Source organism: Hyla sarda, unplaced genomic scaffold, assembly GCF_029499605.1.
Source record: "Hyla sarda isolate aHylSar1 unplaced genomic scaffold, aHylSar1.hap1 scaffold_356, whole genome shotgun sequence".
NCBI classification, from domain to species: Eukaryota; Metazoa; Chordata; class Amphibia; order Anura; family Hylidae; genus Hyla; species Hyla sarda.
The window spans coordinates 83408-107414 of NW_026610328.1; the positions used below are offsets into that span (position 1 = coordinate 83408).

The 24007-nt window shown below is 41.4% G+C and overlaps 2 protein-coding genes across 3 annotated transcripts in view; one reads left to right on the top strand and one right to left on the bottom strand.

Moving 5' to 3' along the window:
• The window catches only part of ZNF410 (zinc finger protein 410), a 103405-nt gene that overhangs the window by 57297 nt on the left and 22101 nt on the right, over window positions 1-24007 (top strand). The gene's annotated exons all lie outside the window — the stretch shown is intronic.
• Window positions 44-24001, bottom strand: MRPL17 (mitochondrial ribosomal protein L17). Its single transcript, XM_056553716.1, has 3 exons — window positions 23805-24001; window positions 19196-19264; window positions 44-455 (listed from the first exon to the last, which is right to left on the bottom strand). Exons 1-3 carry the CDS (start codon window positions 23976-23978, stop codon window positions 204-206), a joined length of 495 nt encoding a protein of 164 aa, XP_056409691.1. The 5' UTR covers window positions 23979-24001; the 3' UTR covers window positions 44-203.

A 24007-nucleotide genomic window follows, 5' to 3' on the forward strand; every position in this document is an offset into this window, starting at 1 on the left:
CACCGGTGTCTATGGAAATAGATGTATAAACCGGGCACCATAAAATAATTTACTTTCTTTATTAGAACATATATTTGCTATTTCTTTATTATAGCTGGAGACATTCCATCACCATGACAAACTCTCCAAACACTGTAAGTGCAGGATCAGTGATCACACCTGGGCGTCTATGGGGCAGAATCCAATAAATCCCAGGAGGAGAATCAGATCTTCCTGGACTGCAGAGGATTGTCTAGACGATAACCCAACAGGAGCTGATTCAGAAGCGTCTTCTCATTGTCCCTTCGGTGAACAGGCAGGGGGGGCAACGGGTTACCTTGGTACTCTATAACTGCCATCTTGGCACGGTCCAGATTTTCCCGGTTTGGTATCTGGTACATACTTGTGTAGTTGCTATTATGCAAATGAAAGCGAGGAACCAGTGTCTTAAATAGCTTGTGAATAAGATCCTTCTCCTACAAAGTGGAAGTAAAAAATTTGTATGAATGTTATTCACAGAAAATCACCACAAATGAGAGAGGGCATGCAGTATTATTACTGCTCCTACATACAGGAATATAACTATTAAAATACTGCCCCCTATGTACAACAATATACAGTAACTATTAAAATACTGTCCCCCCGTACAAGAATATAACTATTAAAATACTGCCCCCTACATACAAGAATATAACTATTAAAATACTGCCCCCTACGTACAACAATATACAGTAACTATTAAAATACTGTCCCCCCGTACAAGAATATAACTATTAAAATACTGCCCCCTACGTACAAGAATATAACTATTCAAATACTGCCCCCTACGTACAAGAATATAACTATTAAAATACTGCCCCCTACATACAAGAATATAACTATTAAAATACTGTCCCCCCGTACAAGAATATAACTATTAAAATACTGCCCCCTACATACAAGAATATAACTATTAAAATACTGCCCCCTACGTACAACAATATACAGTAACTATTAAAATATTGTCCCCCCGTACAAGAATATAACTATTAAAATACTGCCCCCTACGTACAAGAATATAACTATTCAAATACTGCCCCCTACGTACAAGAATATAACTATTAAAATACTGCCCCCTACATACAAGAATATAACTATTAAAATACTGTCCCCCCGTACAAGAATATAACTATTAAAATACTGCCCCCTACATACAAGAATATAACTATTAAAATACTGCCCCCTACATACAAGAATATAACTATTAAAATACTGCCCCCTACGTACAACAATATACAGTAACTATTAAAATACTGTCCCCCCGTACAAGAATATAACTATTAAAATACTGCCCCCTACGTACAAGAATATAACTATTAAAATACTGCCCCCTACGTACAAGAATATAACTATTAAAATACTGCCCCCTACATACAAGAATATAACTATTAAAATACTGCCCCCTACATACAAGAATATAACTATTAAAATACTGCCCCCTACATACAAGAATATAACTATTAAAATACTGCCCCCTACATACAAGAATATAACTATTAAAATACTGCACCCTACATACAAGAATATAACTATTAAAATACTGCCCCCTACATACAAGAATATAACTATTAAAATACTGCCCCCTACGTACAAGAATATAACTATTAAAATACTGCCCCCTACGTACAACAATATAACTATTAAAATACTGTCCCCCCCCCCCCCCCCCGTACAACAATATGACTAATAGTTATATTCTTGTACATAGGGGGCAATATTTTACACCCTAAAGGGGTACTCCGCCCCTAGACATCTTATCCCCTATCCAAAGGATAGGGGATAAGATGTCAGATCGCCAAGGTCCCGCTGCTGGGGACCCCTGGGATCGCCGCTGCGGCACCCCGCCATCATTACTGCACAGAGAGTTCGCTCTGCGCGTAATGATGGGCAATACAGGGACCCCTCAATACAAGTCTATGGGAGGGGGCGTGGTGGTCGTCACGCCCCCTGCCATAGACTTGCATTAAGGGGGCGGGGCGTGATGTCACGAGGGGCGGAGCCATGACGTCACGCTGCTCCATCCCCTGTATCGCCCGTCATTAAGCCCAGAGCGAACTCTCTCTGTGCAGTAATGATAGCGCGGTGCCGCATCGGCGATCCCAGGGGTCCCCAGCAGCGGGACCCTGGCGATCTGACATCTTATCCCCTATCCTTTGGATAGGGGATAAGATGTCTAGGGGCGGAGTACCCCTTTAGGGACTCAGGATTTTTCTGTTTTTTGCACTTTAGTTTTTTCCTCCTCACCTTTTAAAAATCATAACCCTTTCAATTTTGCACCTACAGACCCATATGATGGCTTGTTTTTTGCGCAACCATTTGTACTTTGTAATGACTTTAGGGTCAACTTTTGGGGGCGTCAGTTTCTACGCAGTGCACTTTTTCGGTAAAAATGATAATAGGTTTGATTTTGTTTTACTTCTGGTGAAAATTATAACTGCATGAAAAGTAGTAAAAAATTTCCTCTTCTGACCCCTGTAACTATTTTTTCGTATACAGGGCGGAATGAAGGCTAATTTTTTGCGCCATGATCTGAAGTTTTTATCGGTACCATACTTGTTTTGATGGGACTTTTGATTGCTTTTTAGAAAAAATTATCGTATACAGTGTAACCAAAATACAAATTTTTTTTTACAAGCACGCTATTAACCGGTTTAATTAACATTATATTTTTATTGTTCAGACATTTATGCATGCGGCGATATCACGTTTATTTTTGTTTACATTATTTTTTTCATTGGGAAAAATGGGGCGATTCAAACTTATTAAGGAAGGGGTTTAATCACATTTATTAACTTTTTTTCACCGGTATTAGCCACGGGTCCCGGGACCGACCCGCTATGAGTCCTTAAAGGGGTACTCCGCCCCTGGCATCTTATCCCCTATCCAAAAGGATAGGGGATAAGATGTTAGATCGCGGGGGTCCCGATGCTGGGGACCCCGGGGATCGCCGCTGCGGCACCTCGCCATCATTACTGCTCAGAGCGAGTTCGCTCTGTGCGTAATGACGGGCGATACAGGGGCCGGAGCAGCGTGACGTCATGGCTCCGCCCCTCATGACATCACGGCCCATCCCCTTAATGCAAGTCTATGGCAGGGGGTGTGACGACCGCCACGCCCCCTTCCCATAGACTTGTATTGACGGGGGCGGGCTGAGACGTCACGAGGGGCGGAGCCGGGACGTAACGATGCTCCGGCCCCTGTATTGCCCGTCATTACATGCAGATCGATCTCGCTCTGCGCAGTAATGATAGCGGGGTCCCCAACAGTGGGACCCCGGCGATCTGACATTTTATCCCCTATCCTTTGGATAGGGGATAAGATGTCTAGGGGCGGAGTACCCCTTTAAGGGGTTAATAGTTATATTCTTGTACATAGGGGGAAGTATTTGCCCCCTCTGTGCAAGAATATAACTACTATAATACTGCTCCTATATACAAGAATTAACTACTATAATACTGCTCCTATATACAAGAATATAAATACTTTTTCTGTCCTCTTTTCTTCCTGGTAAGTGGAGCATCCACACCTTTCCCACCTAATATCTTTTTTTCTGTTTCTTTCAGATTCCCCTATATAAAACAGAAAAACTTCATTTATTTTTTGAGTTTTTTGCACCAGTGTTCCAAGCGTTTGTTTCTGAGGGCCAATGAGGGCAACTCTGTTGTCCTGCTTCCTTGATGGTCCATGTGTGTGACCCGGGCTACATCAAGAGGTCCCATGTGGCTTAAAAGCAGAGTTATTCCCTCCATGGACCAGACTCGTTTGGAGGAGGTGGTGATGCCTTGGGGTGACTGTTCCCCCTATAAGGACATGGCAGCAGTGCTGAGCACTTCCATTCGCCGGGGAGTATGCAAGTACGTTTACCGGCATGTTTGTTGGACTTGGACTTCCGGTCCATGGCCATCTTTACTGTGGGCAGAGGTCATCTGTGGAGGGGACTGGCACTAGATGTGATGTCTTCCCGGGAGTTCCGGAAGTGACGTGGACACCAGGTGCAGGGACAGAATGGGTGCTATTTAAGCATGGCAAAAGCCGGCAGCCACGTCTCTGACCTGCAGGCAGCCTGACTTCTTTGCCATTAAGGTATGTTCTCATGCTTGTTATGCTCCAGAAATGTTAGCTGCTGTATACTTGCCACATGTGTAGGTTCTGGCGCTTTGCTCCTTGCCCTACTTACTGTAGACTCAGAGTCTTGGTCCTGACTGCCTGATGTATGTGTAGTAGTTCCTTGTGAATGACTTTGCACTTATTGCTGACTCCTACTTATGTTTTCCAGATATCAAGATAGTCTAAGGCTACACATAGACTCTGTGGGGGAGATGGCCCCTGACTTCCATTCCAAACAAAAAGCCAAAAGCCCAATGGCGCTCCTTCTCCTCTGAGCATTGTAGTGCACCAGCAGAGCACTTTACATCCACATATGGGGTATTTCCACACTCAGAAGAAATTGGGTTCCAAATTTTGGGGGGCATTTTATCCTGTAAATTTTGGGGAAAAAACAGCATTTTTGTGAAAAATTTTTTTTCCTTCATTTACCACTCCAACTTTAACAAAAAGTCGTCAAACACCTGTGGGGTATTAAGGCTTACTGTACCCCTTGTTACGTTCCTTGAGGGGTGTAGTTTCCAAAATAGTATACCATGTGTTTTTTTTTATTTTTTTGCCGTTGTGGCACCATAGGGGCTTCCTAAATGCGTCATGCCCCCCAAAAACCATTTCAGCAAAATTTGCTTTCCAAAAGCCAAATGTGACTCCTTCTCTTCTGAGCATTGTAGTTCGCCCGCAGAGTATTTTACGTCCTAACATGGGGTATTTCCATACTCATAAGAGATGGGGTTACAAATTTTGGGGGGGATTTTCTCCCATTACCCTTTGTAAAAATTGTAAATTTGGGGGGAAAAACTGTACTTTAGTGAAATTTTTTTTATTTTATTTACACATCTGACTTGCGTGCCTTGAGGGGTGTAGTTTCCAAAATAGTATGCCATGTGTTTTGTTGTCCTGGCACCATAGGGGCTTCCTAAATGCGACATGCCCCTCAAAAACCATTTCAGAAAAACACTGCAAAATCCCATTGTCGCTCCTTCCCTTCTGAGCCCTCTACTGCACTCGCCAAGCACTTCACATACACATGAGGTATTTCCTTACTCGAGAGAAATTGGGTTACAAATTTTGGGGGGCTTTTTCTCCTATTACCCCTTGTAAAAAATCAAAAACTGGATCTACAAGAACATGCAAGTGTAAAAAAAATTAAGATTTTGAATTTTCTCCTTCACTTTGCTGCTATTCCTGTGAAAAACAGCTAAAGGGTTAACAAACTTTCTGAATGTCATTTTGAATACTTTGAGGGGTGCAGTTTTTATAATGGGGTCATTTATGGGGTATTTCTAATACAAAGGCTCTTCAAATCCATTTTAAAACTGAACTGGTCCCTGAAAAATTCAGATTTTGAAACTGTTGTGAAAAATTAGAAAATTGCTTCTGAACTTTGAAGCCTCAGATGTTTTCCAAAAGTAAAAACGTCAACTTTATGATGCAAACATAAAGTAGACAAATTGTATATGTGAATCAATATATAATTTATTTGAAATGTCTATTTTCCTTATAGGCCTGAGGAAGCTGCGCATGCGCAGCGAAACGCATTGCATTCTAGTCAATAAATCCTCTTAAGCATATCTTCCTGCTTGGTCGATCAGCGCCATGAGCCGGGATCCTTTGAAGCCCCAGACGACCATCTTCTTTTACATACTTATCCCATTGTTGTGTATGTGCCTACACAACCGCCCAGGGTGAGCAGTTTTAATTTATATATAATTGGCTCCCTGGGCTCAACAATATTATTCTATGGAGCGCTTACTTCCTTGTTTCTATTTTCCTTACAAGCAGAGAGCTTCAAAGTAAGAAAAATGCAACATTTTCTATTAATTTTTCACCAAGAAATGATGCAAGTATCGAAGAAAATTTACCACTAACAAAGTAGAATATGTCACGAGAACTCTCTCGGGTCAGAATGAAAGGTAAAAGCAACCCAGAGTTATTAATGCTTAAAGCGACAGTGGTCAGAATTGCAAAAAAATGCTCCCGTCCTTAGGGTTATAATGGGCTCCATCCCCAAGGGGCTAACAAGGCCTCTGCAAAATGAAAGTAGTAACCCGATAGGTTGGTATGGGCAACTTTTCCTTTCCACAGGTTTTGATAAATCTCCCCGTGTTTCGTGCCAGCAGCTTCTCCCTGAAGATCAAATAGGAGACTGATGTGATGTTTGTAAATACCATTTGGAGTGGACGCAGAGCCTTGTGTGTTAGTTGCTTGCAGCAATTACCCCCTGCTGCAGAGGCTACTGTATGTGAAAAATGTGCTAAACCACATGAGACAGCAAACTTTATTAAGGAAGCCAGAGGATTTTTTTTTCCTGGTTCAAACAACACCAGTTTGGGTCTACTTCTGGGTGTTCTGGCAAGAAACGTAAAATCAAATAAAAAATGTGTGAAGTATCCTGTTGTTCTTCCTCATCTAGCAATTCTTCCCACTCATCAAATTCTTCCGAGTCTGAGAATATGCTGACTGGCTTATCAAAGTAGACAAAGAGAAGAATACTTCACAAGACAAGGAAAGTCAGTATTATTTCACCAAAAAGGTCTCTAATGTTTACAGGGAATCCAGTCCTTAAAACCATCATGAAGCAGGAGTGGAAAAAAAACGGATCATAGAATGGAGTTGGGGTCCAGATTTCGCTCTGCTTATAAGCTGAATCTTGTACAATCTGAGCTGTGGGGGAATCCAGCCAAGGTTGATCCTCCGGTGGTGAAGGTGTCAAAGAAATGGGTAAGGTTAAGCCAGCTCAGTAGAGACATTGAAGAGGGTGTGTCCAGAAAGGAGTTGCTTAAAGAATGGATGATCCGATCATCCAGCATGGCGGCCGGAGGTCCCCTCACCTTGCTCCGGCCGTCTCCCGGGGTCTTCTGGTCTGAGATCGAGCAGAGCAGAAGATGACCGATAATACTGAGCAGTGCTGTGTCCTATACATAGCACTGAACAGTATTAGCAATCAAAGGATTGCTATAGATAGTCCCCTATGGACATAAGTGTAAAAATAAAAGTTGAAAAATGTAAAAAAAAAAAAAAAGTGAAAAATCCCCTCCCCCAATAAAAATGAAAATTGTCAGTTTTTCCCCATTTTACCCCCAAAAAGCGCAATTTTTTAAATAAACATATTTGGTATCACCGCATGCGTAAATGTTCGTACTATCAAAATATAATGTTAATCATCCCATACGGTGAATGGCGTAAACGTAAAAAATAAAGTCAGAAAATGCTGCTTTTTTGTCACATTTTATTTAAAAAAAAAAATTATTAAAAATTACCTAAACGTTTTATATATGCAAATGTGATATTGATAAAAAAAATAACAGATGACGGTGCAAAAAATGATCCCTCATACCACACCATATACGGAAAAATGAAAAAGTTATAGGTTGTCAAAATAGGGCGATTTTAGATTACTGATTTTGTATAAAAAGTTTTAGATTTTTTTTAAGCGGTACAAAAATATAAAAGTATCTAGCCATGGGTATCATTTTAATCGTATTGACCCACAGAATAAAGAACACGTCATTTTTACCGTAAAGTGTATAGTGTGAAAACAAAACCCTCCAAAATGTGCAAAATTGTGGTTTTCATTTAAATTTCCTTCCTAAAAATTTTTTTGGGGGGTTCGCCGTACATTTTATGGTAAAATGAGAGGTTTCATTACAAAGTACAATTGGTCACGCAAAAAACAAGCCCTTATATTGGTCTGTAGATGGAAATATAAAAAGGAGTTATAGATTTTAGAAGGCGAGGAGGAAAAAACGAAAACGCAAAAATAAAATTGGCCTGGTCCTTAACCCCTTAAGGACCAGGGGTTTTTCCGTTTTTTGCACTTTCGTTTTTTCCTCCTTACATTTAAAAAATCATAACCCTTTCAATTTTGCACCTAAAAAAATCCATATGATGGCTTATTTTTTGCGCCACCAATTCTACTTTGTAATGACCTCAGTCATTTTACCCAAAAATCTACAGCAAAGCGGAAAAAGAAATCATTGTGAGACTATATTGAAAAAAACACGCCATTTTGTAATTTTTGGGGGCTTCTGTTTCTACGCAGTAAATTTTTCGGTAAAAATAACACATTAGCCCTCATTCACTATTGCAAACCCGACAAAGCATGTCGGGTTTGCAATAGTAAATGAGGGCTAATGTGTCATTTTTACCGAAAATGTCGCATTGCGCCAGAAATTCTGTCTGCGGCAGAATGTGCTCCACAAATTCTGTCTGCGCCAGATTTTGTGCCCGAATTTGCGCCAGAATTGAAAAAACCCCGACTAACTCTCCATTTTGCTAAGAAAACCCGTGGTCTCTGAAAAGGGGCGTGTTCCCGACATTTTCACAAAAACCCAACATATTTACTAAGGTTTCCACATAAAATGTGGTGTATTTGAGCTGAGGAAAACCAGACAGATCAGAGCATGTGTAAAAAAAAAACCAAAGTGTAGGGAAAGTGGAAAAGGTAGGGAAACCATAGTAAATACCGTGGAAAATAAATTGTAGGGAATTAAAACCCACAAAGAAACCTACACAGCATTCTTAGTAAATGAGGGCCATTCTCTTTATTCCGTAGGTCCATACGATTAAAATGATCCCCTAATTATATAGGTTGGATTTTGTCGCACTTCTGAAAAAAATCATAACTACATGCAGGAAAATTTATACGTTTAAAATTGTCATCTTCTGACCCCTATAACTTTTTTATTTTACTGCGTACAGGGCGGTTTGAGTGTTCATTTTTTGCGTCTTGATCTAAAGTTTTTAGCGGTACCCTTTTTGTATTGATCGGACTTGTTGATCCCTTTTTATTCATTTTTTCATGATATAAAAAGTGACCAAAAATACACTATTTTGGACTTTGGAATCTTTTTTGCGCGTACGCCATTGACCGTGCGGTTTAATTAACGATATATTTTTATAATTCGGACATTTCCACACGCGGCGATACCACATATGTTTATTTTTATTTACACAGTTTTTATTTTTTTATTTTATGGGAAGAGGGGAGGTGTTAAATGATCTTTATTCACTTTTTTTTTCACTTTTTTTTTGCAGTGTTATAGCTTCCATAGGGACCTATAACACTGCACACACTGATCTATTACATTGATCACTGGTTTTTCATAGGAAACCAGTGATCAGTGATTCTGCGCTTGACTGCTCATGCCTGGATCTCAGGCACTGAGCAGTCATTCGGCGATCAGACACAAGGAGGCAAGGTAGGAGACCCTCCTCGTGTCCTGCAGCTGTTCGGGACGCCGCGATTTCGCTGCGGTGATCCCGAACAGCTCCCCAAGCTAACCGGCATAGTTTCACTTTCACTTTAGACGCAGCGTTCAACTTTGAACGCCACGTCTAAAGGGTTAATAGTGCGCGGCACCGCGATCACTGCCGCGCGCTATTAGCCACGGGTCCCGGCCGTTGTTAGAGGCCACTTCGTGGCCCCCCATTATAGAAAGGGAAAGGACTCAGGACGTACCTGTATGTCCTTGGTCTTTAAGGGGTTAAGGTTAAAATGGACTTGGTCCTTAAGGGGTTAAAGGGGTACTCCGGTGGAAAACTTTTTTTATTTTATTTTTTTTAAATCAACTGGTGCCAGAAAGTTTTGATTTCTTAATCCTTCCAGTACTTTTTAGGGGCTGTATACTAAAGAGAAATCCAAAAAACAAAATGCATTTCCTCTGATGTCATGACCACAGTGCTCTCTGCTGACCTCTACTGTCCATTTTAGGAACTGTCCATAGCAGCATATGTTTGCTATGGGGATTTTCTCCTACTCTGGACAGTTCCTAAAATAGACAGCAGAGGTCAGCAGAGAGCACTGTGATCATGACATCAGAGGAAATGCATTTCTTTTTTTGATTTCTCTAAAGTTTTCCATGGGAGTACCCCTTTAAATCCAGCCGGCGGGCCCAGCTCAAAACGCAAGTCAGCGCTGGAAGAGAGGGACCTTTGGGGGATCAGGGCTCTGGATCGGTCTCCAGTTCATCGCACTATAACCCGGTGTATCAGGTTATAATGCGGGTGAACGGGTGACCATTTTCCTTTAAACGACTCCTTAAGGCGAGGTTGTTAAGGTTTTTTCCAGCCTGGCAGAACATCACAGTTGGACCTTGGAAGTTATATCTGTAGGCTACAGTCTGAATTTTCTCAAGGTTCCTGTGAAAAAAATTAGTTCTGAACAGAGTGAATTCAATGGTGCAGTTTCTGATACTCTATTTAATCCGAAAAGATGCTCTAGAACCAGTTCCAGTGGAGCAACAGGGTCGAGGAGTATACTCCCCAGTCTTCCCAGTTCCAAAACCAGGCAGATGATGGAGACTCATCATCGATCTAAGATACCTAAATCGCTTTTAAAAAAAAGAAAAATTCTGCATGGACAGCATAAGATCAGCTACGAATATAATAAAAAAATACGACTGGATGATTTATCTAGACCTTATGGATGCATACTTGCATATTCCCTTAAACATCTCATCAAAATAGTATCTAAAGGTTGCCAACAGTAGTCAAGGAGAGTTGAAGCATTTCCAATTCTGAGCCTTGCCCTTTGGTCTCATATCATCACCAAGGGTGTTTACAAAGTGATCGCTATTGTGGCATCTCTAAGGCTCCAAGGTATACAAATAATACCTTATTTAGACGATTGGCTGTTGATCACAGCATCTCAAGATCTTCTGATTAAACAGCTTCAAACCACCTTGAGTTTTCTAAAAGCATCTGGCTTTGTGCTAAATTTGGAAAAATCTGACCTGATTTCTTCAAGACAAAAATGTTTTCTGGGTCTCATTCTGAGAGTTTTTCTTCTTCCAGAAAAACAAGAAAAGATTATTTCTCAGGTGAAGTATTTGATACAGACACCAAGTGTATCCATTAGAACAGCTATGAGGATACTGGGCCTCTTGACAGCTGCCATAGAAGCGGTAACATGGGCGAAAGCCCATATCAGAGAGCTACAAGCAGTAATCCTTTCAAGATGGCATAGGTTTCCAGGTTCACGTACAACCCGCCTGTGCCTTTTCAGATCAAACTTGTCTGGCTCTCCATTGGTTGAAGGGGAAGAATTTGCTTCAGGGTAACAGTTTCAAGATTCAGGAGCCTTGTGTAATAACAACAGGTGCCTCAAAGTGGGTTTGGGGTGGAAATTTCAACAACTGTTTGATTCAGAAATTCTGGTCTCAAGGAGAATGTAATTTTTCTTCCAATCTAAAGAGAGTTGAGAGCCATCAGGCAAGTAGTAATGCACTTCATGCCTTTGCTCAGAGACAGTCCAGTGCTGATCCAATCAGACAACTCTGTGTCAGTTTATTACCTGCAGAAGCAAGGTGGAACAAGGTCTCATGCTCTTCAGAACGAATTTAAAATGCTTATGGCCTGGGCCAAATGTCATCTGATCCAGGTATCAGCAGTGCATATAAAAGGCGAGTTGAATTATCAAGTGAATTTTCTGAGCAGGCAAGTCTTAAACCCCAACGCGTGGGAGTTAAACCAAAATACTTCCAGCAGATAGGGGTGTCCAGAGTGGGATATGATGGCAACAAAAGACCAAACAGGAAACTTCAAAAGTTTTGCTCGCTTTACAGCAGGGACCGGCTAGACCACATAGATGCTTTCGCGATGAGCTGAAAGAGGCTCTACATGTACCTGTTCCTTCCCATACCTCTGATGAATCGGCTATTGAACAAGATAATGCTAGACAAACCCTCAGTGCTGTTGATAGCTCCATTTTGGCCCCGCAGGGACTGGTTCCCACTTCTGTTCCGTCTGTCAGAGGGAGTATACTGGAAAACTGCCACACCACGAAGATCTCCTCCTACAGAAAGGTCTGTTCCATCAAGATCTCGACAGGCTTTATTTTGCAATTTTTACACGAGGGTTTCCGAAAAGGGCTAAAACCCAACACTTTGCATGTTCATGTCACAGCCATCAATGCCTTTACAGTCGGTAGCTTCTCAGGACAACCTCTAATTGCTCAGTTCTATAAAGCCCTTAAAAATCTTAGGCCGACGATCAAGCCTCCTATGGGCCATTAGAAGCTTACCTTGCCTTCTTTCGAGCCTAGGACAGAAGCGGATATCAAGTGGGTCTCGTATAAAGCCTTGTTCCAAGTAGCCGTTACCTCAGTCAAGCCTCTGGGGGAGCTGCAAGCTCTATCTTCCAATTCTCCTTATACTAAGTTTACCCAAGATGGTGTTCTGCTCAGGACCATACACTCTTTTGTTCCAAAGATGGCGACGGATGCAAACATTAATAATGAGATTATTCTTCCTATTTTTTGTCCATCTGAAGATGAAGAAAGCAATCTTCAGAATAAAACCTGTTCATTCAATATGCAGGTCCTAGGGAGGCAGCCAAGGATACGCTGGCAAGATGGATTAAAGCAGTCATCCTTTAAGCTTACAAGTTGAATAAAAAGGATCCACAGTTTCTTTTGAAAGCGCATTCTACCCATGCTACCTCTACCTGAGAGAGCTGAGAGGGCTGAGAGAGCTCTTGGACCACATTATCTACATTCATTAATCACTACAGGCTTGGCCTCCGGACAAAGAGTCCAGCCTTCAGTTCCGGGGTTTGCTGTACTTAAAGATCAGACCCCATCCCTTATTAAGTAGCTAATGAGCATCCCTTCTGTGCTGCCGGAAGTCGAAGAAAGTACAAGTAGTTCTTACCATAAATGTTGCTTTCTTCAAGACTGAAGGCAGCACATATAACCCCCCTAATAAATGATTTAAGCATCAGAGAAAAGAGTCTTGTTATTTACACAATTGCGGTCATGTTTGGTGATTACTTCTGAGGTATGCCAGCTCTCTATTGGTTGATTTCTTTTAAGAGTTTTTTTTTGGGGTGGGCGGTCCTAAGATGAATAAAAGAGGCTGGAAATATCCCTTGTCTTGAAGAAAGCAAAATTATGGTAAGAACAATTTTTACTATAATACTGTAATGACATCAGTCATTTTACCCAAAAATTTACAGCAAAATGGTAAAAAAAATAATTGTGCGACAAAACGGAAGAAAAAACGCCATTTTGTAAATTTTGGGGGCTTCCGTTTCTACGCAGAAAATTTTTCATTAAAAAATGACACCTTATCTTTATTCTGTAGGTCCATACGGTTAAAGTGATAAGAATAGAAACTGCCATCAACTCCTACCTACACTATGATAGTTATCATCCCCAGCACACCAAAAACTCTTTACCCTACAGTCAACTCCTCCGCATCAAGAAAATAAACAGCAATAAAGAGGGCTTCATGGACTCTTTTTCAATGAACTCATGCAGCGGTTCCAAGAACGTGGCTATCCAAAAAAAAAAAACTACATTCCGACGCTCTGGAAAAAGTCAGTATTATTCCCTGTGAGGATTTAATTTACAAGATGCACAAAAAACAAGACATGCACAAAAATAAATAAAAAAGAACAGAGATTCGTATTCTCTTTTCAATTTAACCCCCTGGCTAATGTAATCAGGAAAGCAGTGCATAATAACTGGCACATCCTGGAAAGGGACCCTATTCTGCAAAAAACGGCTACAAGAAAACCCCTTATTGCAAAACTTACTGGTCTCCTCTACTTTTTTCCAAAAGTAAACCTGCAGAAAATTGGCTTGCTCAAAATGAATTGAAAGGCAATTACAAATGTGGGACCTGTATACACTGTAATCAAATATATAAAGGCGCTTTCATCAATCTGGGAGGCCGCAGGAATTTATTTGCTGCCGCTTGGAATGAGTTATATGCGCAATACTTTGCCCGTGCAACCGATATTATATCGGATCTACAAAAAGATGTCCACTTTCCCGAAACACATGAGCTCCCTGAAGACAGGCATCGGATCCGCTAGATTAATTGATCACATGAAAAACTGTCACAACAGCGACGATAATACACTTACTGTTTGTGGCATTGAAAGAGTGACTACAGGCGGTGCGAATAAAGAGAAGACAACGGGGAGCGCATTGGATCATCCGGACGGATGCTATGGACATCCTTGGTCTGAATGCCCGAAATTAACTCACAGTCTTTTTGTGAACTTCTGCTCTCCTATCCCCATAACCACCCCTGCAGATCCCATATTAACTGTATATATTTTCCTTTTTTGTTTTCCTCATTGTTTTTAACTTTTACTGTCACTTACTTGTATAGGTGTTTTTTCCTCATCCCTCCCAATTGGGTGACGTCACCCAGACGCACAGGTAAAAGGTGCGTTCTGGCAGACACGAGGTAAGGCCCGAGGAAGCAGTTTAGCCGCAAAACTAGTTACCTTAACCACCGCAGCTCCGGCCTCTTCTCCTACTTTCCTCACTACCGGCCAGCTGTACATTACGATGTTGTGTTAATAAAGTATTGAAGCTATATAGGTGAGTGCTGAAGCATCATTTCTCTACTTGTTGTAATAACTACTATAATACTGCTCCTACATACAAGAATATAACTACTATAATACTGCCCCTACATACAAGAATATAACTACTATAATACTGCCCCTACATACAAGAATATAACTACTATAATACTGCCCCTACATACCAGAATATAACTACTATAATACTGCCCCTACATACAAGAATATAACTACTATAATACTGCCCCTACATACAAGAATATAACTACTATAATACTGCTCCTATATACAAGACTATAACTACTATAATACTGTCTCCTATATACAAGAATATAACTACTATAATACTGCCCCTACATACCAGAATATAACTACTATAATACTGCCCCTACATACAAGAATATAACTACTATAATACTGCCCCTACATACAAGAATATAACTACTATAATACTGCCCCTACATACAAGAATATAACTACTATAATACTGCTCCTACATACAAGAATATATCTACTATAATCCTGCTCCTACATACAAGACTATAACTACTATAATACTGCCCCTACATACAAGACTATAATTACTATAATACTGCCTCTATATACAAGACTATAACTACTATAATACTGCGTCTATATACAAGAATATAACTACTAAAATACTGCTCCTACATACAAGAATATAACTACTATAATACTGCCCCTACATACAAGAATATAACTACTATAATACTGCTCCTATATACAAGAATATAACTACTATAATACTGCTCCTATATACAAGAATATAACTACTATAATACTGCCCCTATATACAAGAATATAACTACTATAATACTGCGTCTATATACAAGACTATAACTACTATTATACTGCTCTTATATACAAGAATATAACTACTATAATACTGCCCCATCATACAAGAATATAACTACTATAATACTGCCCCTACATACAAGAATATAACTACTATAATACTGCCCCTACATACAAGAATATAACTACTATAATAATGCCCCTATATACAAGAATATAACTACTATAATACTGCCCCTATATACAAGAATATAACTACTATAATACTGCTCCTATATACAAGAATATAACTACTATAATACTGCTCCTATATACAAGAATATAACTACTATAATACTGCCTCCTATATACAAGAATATATCTACTATAATACTGCTCCTATATACAAGAATATTACTACTATAATACTGCTCCTATATACAAGAATATAACTACTATAGTCTTAGGGGGGATTAAACTGGCAGAGTCACTGGTAGAGAAGGATCTGGGTGACTTGTAGATCACAGACTACAGAATAGCACAATGTCAGGCTGCTGCTTCCAAAGCCGGCAGGATATTGTCATGTATCAAAAGAGGCATGGACTCAAGGGACAGGGACATAATACTCCCCCTTTATAAAGCATTGGTACGGCCTCACCTGGAATATGCTGTTCAGTTTTGGGCACCTGTCCATAAAAGGGACACTGCGGAGTTGGAAAGGGTGCAGAGACGTGCGACTAAACTAATATGGGGCCTGGAACATCTTAGCTATGAGGAGCGATTAAAGGAGTTACAATTGTTTAGTCTTGAGAAGAGACGTATAAGGGGGGGATATGATAAACGTATATAAGTATATTAATGGCCCATACAAAAAATATGGAGAAAAACTGTTCCAGGTTAAACCCCCCCCAAAGGACGAGGGGGCACTCCCTCCGTCTGGAGAAGAAAAAGTTTAGTCTCAAGGGGCGACACGCCTTCTTTACCGTGAGGACTGTGAATTTATGGAACGGTCTACCTCAGGAACTGGTCACAGCAGGAACAATTAACAGCTTTAAAACAGGATTAGATACATTCCTGGAACAAAATAACATTAATGCTTATGAAGAAATATAAAATCCCATCCCTTCCCCAATATCGCGCCACACCCCTACCCCTTAATTCCCTGGTTGAACTTGGACATATGTCTTTTTTCGACCGTACTAACTATGTAACTATATATAATACTGCCTCCTATATACAAGAATATAACTACTATAATACTGCTCCTATATACAAGAATATATCTACTATAATACTGCTCCCTACATACAAGAATATATCTACTATAATACTGCTCCCTACATACAAGAATATAACTACTATAATACTGCTCCCTATATACAAGAATATAACTACTATAATACTGTCTCCTATATACAAGAATATAACTACTATAATACTGGTCCTATATACAAGAATATAACTACTATAATACTGCTCCTATATACAAGAATATAACTACTATAATACTGCTCCTATATACAAGAATATAACTACTATAATACTGCTCCTATATACAAGAATATAACTACTATAATACTGCTCCTATATACAAGAATATAACTACTATAATACTGCTCCTATATACAAGAATATAACTACTATAATACTGCTCCTATATACAGGAATATAACTACTATAATACTGCTCCTATATACAAGAATATAACTACTATAATACTGCTCCTATATACAAGAATATAACTACTATAATACTGCTCCTATATACAAGAATATAACTACTATAATACTGCTCCTATATACAAGAATATAACTACTATAATACTGCTCCTATATACAAGAATATAACTACTATAATACTGCTCCTATATACAAGAATATAACTACTATAATACTGCTCCTATATACAAGAATATAACTACTATAATACTGCTCCTATATACAAGAATATAACTACTATAATACTGCTCCTATATACAAGAATATAACTACTATAATACTGCCCCTACATACAAGAATATGACTACTATAATACTGCCTCCTATATACAAGAATATAACTACTATAATACTGCCTCCTATATACAAGAATATAACTACTATAATACTGCCCCTACATACAAGAATATAACTACTATAATACTGCCCCTACATACAAGAATATAACTACTATAATACTGCCCCTACATACAAGAATATAACTACTATAATACTGCCTCCTTGGCAGGTCCCGGCTGCTATTAGCCAGCCAGGGACCTGCCAGTAATGGTGGACATCAGCGATCGCGCTGATGTCCCCCATTAACTCCTCAGATGCCGTGATCAATACAGATCACAGCATCTGCAGCAATGCGGTCGTTAAACTGGATGAGTGGATGGGGTCTTCTCCTCTGGTCTGACATTGAGCAGGCCAGAGAAGATCGCCGATAATACTGATCAGTGATATGCTTATGTATAGCACTGTTCAGTATATGCAATCTATGGAGACATAAAAAAAAAGTGTAAAAAAAAAATAAAAATGTGAAAAAGCCCCTCCCCCAATAACACTTTTAATGGCCCCTTTTTCCTATTTTATCCCAAAGGCCCCAAAAAAAACAAAAAAAAACAAATAAGAATACATTTGATATCACCACGCGTGTAAATGTCTGAACTATCAAAATATGATGTTAATAATCCCGTACTGTGAACGGCGTAAACATTAGAAAAACAAAAAGCGTTTTTGTGACATTACATTCCAAAAAAGTGTGTGAAAAGTGAATGAAAAGTTACATATACCCAAAAGTAAAGATCACTGCGCAAAATATGAGCCCTCTTACAGCCCTGTATACGGAAAAATTATAAAGTTAACGGCGGTTAATAGTGATTTTAAACATACTAATTTTGCTTAAAAAGTTTGAGATTTTGTTTTAAAGCCGCACAATAATATAAAAGTATGTTATTGTGAGTATCATTTTAATCTTATTGACCAACAGAATAAATACAACATGTTATTTTTAAAGTGTACAGAGTGAGAACCCTCCAAAATGTGCTAAATCGCGGTTTTCTTTTCAATTTCCCCACACAAATTGAAAATTATGTCAATACGAAGGACAATAGGTTGCGCAAAAAACAAGCCCTCATATGGGTCTGTGGATGGAAATGTAAAAAAGTTATGATTTTTAGAAGGCGATGAGGAAAAAACGAAAATGGGTTGTGATCTTATAGGGTTAATATAACATTCAAATCTTTAATCATTTTAAAAGCTTTTAGTAGTATTAAAGGGGTACTCCGCCCCTAGACATCTTATTCCCTATCCAAAGGATAGAGGATAAGATGTCAGATCGCCACGGTCCCGCTGCTGGGGACCCCCGGAATCCCCGCTACGGCACCCCGCTATCATTACAGCACAGAGCGAGTTCACTCTGCACGTAATGACGGGCAATACAGGGGCCGGAGCATTGTGACGTCACGCCCCCTGCCATAGACTTGCATTAAGGGGACGGGCTGTGATGTCATGAGGGGCGGAGCCAAGATGTCACGCTGCTCCGTCCCCTGTATCGCCCGTCATTACGCAGAGCGCTCTGTGCTGTAATGATAGCGCTGTGCTGCAGCGGGGATCCCGGGGCTCCCCAGCAGCGGGACCGCGGCGATCTGACATCTTATCCCCTATCCTTTGGACAGGGGACAAGATGTCTAGGGGCGGAGTACGCCTTTAATGACATTAGATTCATAGTGGCCACACTCATTGTTTTATGCAAAGACTCATGGTTTAGGGTCATGGCAAAGGCTCATGGTAGTCGCACTCAGGCTAATGGTTCAGGCTTATGTTGGCCATCGTCTTGAGATTTCCCCTTTAACTCACGCAAAAAAAAAAAAAAGTGAAAAAGATTCAATCCTCCTGGCCTGAGGGGGTGGACATAGTACATCGCTGTAGGTGGTCTCCAGCAGCTGGACCCTCTGAGGAGAATATATAATCACTTACTGTTAGCCAAAAGTCGGCCATTTTCATTGCTTTCTTGTCACTATCTCCACATTTCCCATAATCAATAATCTAAAAGATAAAAGGGGCAGAAAAGTGACAACAGGCAAACTTCATGTATTAAACGTGGGGGGAGGTGTAGGGCATCATGTGGGGGGGGGGGGACATGGTTTCTGCAGTGTGTGTGTGTGGGGGGGAATACAATCCTATATAGTGGGGGGGAATACAATCCTATATAGTGGGGGGGGGAATACAATCCTATATAGTGGGGGGGAATACAATCCTATATAGTGGGGGGGGGAATACAATCCTATATAGTGGGGGGGAATACAATCCTATATAGTGGGGGGGGGGAATACAATCCTATATAGTGGGGGGGGGAATACAATCCTATATAGTGGGGGGGGGGGAATACAATCCTATATAGTGGGGGGGAATACAATCCTATATAGTGGGGGGGGAATACAATCCTATATAGTGGGGGGGGGGGAATACAATCCTATATAGTGGGGGGGGGAATACAATCCTATATAGTGGGGGGGGGAATACAATCCTATATAGTGGGGGGGAATACAATCCTATATAGTGGGGGGGGGAATACAATCCTATATAGTGGGGGGGAATACAATCCTATATAGTGGGGGGGGGAATACAATCCTATATAGTGGGGGGGGGAATACAATCCTATATAGTGGGGGGGGGGAATACAATCCTATATAGTGGGGGGGAATACAATCCTATATAGTGGGGGGGGGAATACAATCCTATATAGTGGGGGGGGGAATACAATCCTATATAGTGGGGGGGAATACAATCCTATATAGTGGGGGGGAATACAATCCTATATAGTGGGGGGGGGAATACAATCCTATATAGTGGGGGGGGGAATACAATCCTATATAGTGGGGGGGGAATACAATCCTATATAGTGGGGGGGGGAATACAATCCTATATAGTGGGGGGGAATACAATCCTATATAGTGGGGGGGGGAATACAATCCTATATAGTGGGGGGGAATACAATCCTATATAGTGGGGGGGGGAATACAATCCTATATAGTGGGGGGGAATACAATCCTATATAGTGGGGGGGGGGAATACAATCCTATAGAGTGGGGGGGAATACAATCCTATATAGTGGGGGGGGGAATACAATCCTATATAGTGGGGGGGAATACAATCCTATATAGTGGGGGGGGAATACAATCCTATATAGTGGGGGGAATACAATCCTATATAGTGGGGGGGGGAATACAATCCTATATAGTGGGGGGGAATACAATCCTATATAGTGGGGGGGAATACAATCCTATATAGTGGGGGGGGGGAATACAATCCTATATAGTGGGGGGAATACAATCCTATATAGTGGGGGGGGGAATACAATCCTATATAGTGGGGGGGGAATACAATCCTATATAGTGGGGGGGGGGGAATACAATCCTATATAGTGGGGGGGGGGGAATACAATCCTATATAGTGGGGGGGGGGGAATACAATCCTATATAGTGGGGGGGGAATAGAATCCTATCCTATATAGTGGGGGGGGAATAGAATCCTATATAGTGGGGGGGATACAATCCTATATAGTGGGGGGGAATACAATCCTATATAGTGGGGGGGAATACAATCCTATATAGTGGGGGGGAATACAATCCTATATAGTGGGGGGGATACAATCCTATATAGTTGGGGGGAATACAATCCTATATAGTGGGGGGGGGAATACAATCCTATATAGTGGGGGGGGAATACAATCCTATATAGTGGGGGGGGGGGGAATACAATCCTATATAGTGGGGGGGATACAATCCTATATAGTGGGGGGGATACAATCCTATATAGTGGGGGGGAATACAATCCTATATAGTGGGGGGGGGGGAGTACAATCCTATATAGTGGGGGGGAATACAATCCTATATAGTGGGGGGGAATACAATCCTATATAGTGGAGGGGGAATACAATCCTATATAGTGGGGGGGAATACAATCCTATATAGTGGGGGGGGGAATACAATCCTATATAGTGGGGGGGAATACAATCCTATATAGTGGGGGGAATACAATCCTATATAGTGGAGGGGGAATACAATCCTATATAGTGGGGGGGAATACAATCCTATATAGTGGGGGGGGGGGAATACAATCCTATATAGTGGGGGGGAATACAATCCTATATAGTGGGGGGGGGAATACAATCCTATATAGTGGGGGGGAATACAATCCTATATAGTGGGGGGGGGGAATACAATCCTATATAGTGGGGGGAATACAATCCTATATAGTGGGGGGGGGGATACAATCCTATATAGTGGGGGGGGGGAATACAATCCTATATAGTGGGGGGAATACAATCCTATATAGTGGGGGGGGGGGGAATACAATCCTATATAGTGGGGGGGGGAATACAATCCTATATAGTGGGGGGGGGAATACAATCCTATATAGTGGGGGGGGGAATACAATCCTATATAGTGGGGGGGGAATAGAATCCTATCCTATATAGGGGGGGGGAATAGAATCCTATATAGTGGGGGGGATACAATCCTATATAGTGGGGGGGAATACAATCCTATATAGTGGGGGGGATACAATCCTATATAGTGGGGGGGATACAATCCTATATAGTGGGGGGGAATACAATCCTATATAGTGGGGGGGGGGAATACAATCCTATATAGTGGGGGGGGAATAGAATCCTATCCTATATAGTGGGGGGGGAATAGAATCCTATATAGTGGGGGGGATACAATCCTATATAGTGGGGGGGAATACAATCCTATATAGTGGGGGGGATACAATCCTATATAGTGGGGGGGATACAATCCTATATAGTGGGGGGGAATACAATCCTATATAGTGGGGGGGGAATACAATCCTATATAGTGGGGGGGGAATAGAATCCTATCCTATATAGTGGGGGGGGAATAGAATCCTATATAGTGGGGGGGATACAATCCTATATAGTGGGGGGGAATACAATCCTATATAGTGGGGGGGATACAATCCTATATAGTGGGGGGGATACAATCCTATATAGTGGGGGGGGAATACAATCCTATATAGTGGGGGGGATACAATCCTATATAGTGGGGGGGAATACAATCCTATATAGTGGGGGGGAATACAATCCTATATAGTGGGGGGGATACAATCCTATATAGTGGGGGGGAATACAATCCTATATAGTGGGGGGGGGGAATACAATCCTATATAGTGGGGGGGGAATACAATCCTATATAGTGGGGGGGGGAATACAATCCTATATAGTGGGGGGGGAATACAATCCTATATAGTGGGGGGGGGGGAATACAATCCTATATAGTGGGGGGAATACAATCCTATATAGTGGGGGGGGGGATACAATCCTATATAGTGGGGGGGGGGAATACAATCCTATATAGTGGGGGGGGGAATACAATCCTATATAGTGGGGGGGGGGAATACAATCCTATATAGTGGGGGGGGGGAATACAATCCTATATAGTGGGGGGGGGGGAAATACAATCCTATATAGTGGGGGGGGAATACAATCCTATATAGTGGGGGGGGGGAATACAATCCTATATAAGTGGGGGGGGAATACAATCCTATATAGTGGGGGGGAATACAATCCTATATAGTGGGGGGGAATACAATCCTATATAGTGGGGGGGGGATACAATCCTATATAGTGGGGGGATACAATCCTATATAGTGGAGGGGGAATACAATCCTATATAGTGGGGGGGATACAATCCTATATAGTGGGGGGGATACAATCCTATATAGTGGAGGGGGGAATACAATCCTATATAGTGGGGGGGATACAATCCTATATAGTAGGGGGGATACAATCCTATATAGTGGGGGGGATACAATCCTATATAGTGGGGGGGATACAATCCTATATAGTGGGGGGGGGGAATACAATCCTATATAGTGGGGGGAGGGAATACAATCCTATATAGTGGGGGGGAATACAATCCTATATAGTGGGGGGGATACAATCCTATATAGTGGGGGGGGGGGGAATACAATCCTATATAGTGGGGGGGGGAATACAATCCTATATAGTGGGGGGGGGATACAATCATATATAGTGGGGGGGGGGAATACAATCATATATAGTGGGGGGGAATACAATCATATATAGTGGGGGGGAATACAATCATATATAGTGGGGGGGAATACAATCATATATAGTGGGGGGGAGAATACAATCCTATATAGTGGGGGGGAATACAATCCTATATAGTGGGGGGAATACAATCCTATATAGTGGGGGGGAATACAATCCTATATAGTGGGGGGGGATACAATCCTATATAGTGGGGGGGATACAATCCTATATAGTGGGGGGGATACAATCCTATATAGTGGGGGGGATACAATCCTATATAGTGGGGGGGATACAATCCTATATAGTGGGGGGGATACAATCCTATATAGTGGGGGGGATACAATCCTATATAGTGGGGGGAATACAATCCTATATAGTGGGGGGGGGGGATACAATCATATATAGTGGAGGGGGAGGTCAATCACCGTCTCTGAGCCATGGTCACGCGGTCATACGCTACTTAGAAGGATTCTGTCTCTTTAAGGTTGTCATGGTTACGGCCTCTCTTACCTTGTCAGCATAGAAGCGCAGCTCGTCCGCTCGGGCCCAGGTAGTCTCTATTCGCTCATGTCTGACCAGGGCAGTCAGAAGGTTCCGCAGCATGTCCAGCCTGGAGCGGGGCCCCAGCCCCATACGCCGGGCCACACGGCCATGTGCCACAAGGAGCCCGGGGAACAATCTCATCGTGACCAAGGACAGGCCTCTACCCTCCC

Bases quoted from the DNA above. Each gene is read 5' to 3' on its own strand.
- MRPL17 (XM_056553716.1), bottom strand. From the start codon at position 23,978: ATGAGATTGTTCCCCGGGCTCCTTGTGGCACATGGCCGTGTGGCCCGG. The intron at 19,265-23,804 runs GTAAGAGAGGCC...TTTATCTTTTAG, and splicing joins TGCGCTTCTATGCTGACAAG to ATTATTGATTATGGGAAATG. The intron at 456-19,195 runs GTAAGTGATTAT...TCCACTTTGTAG, and splicing joins TGGCCGACTTTTGGCTAACA to GAGAAGGATCTTATTCACAA.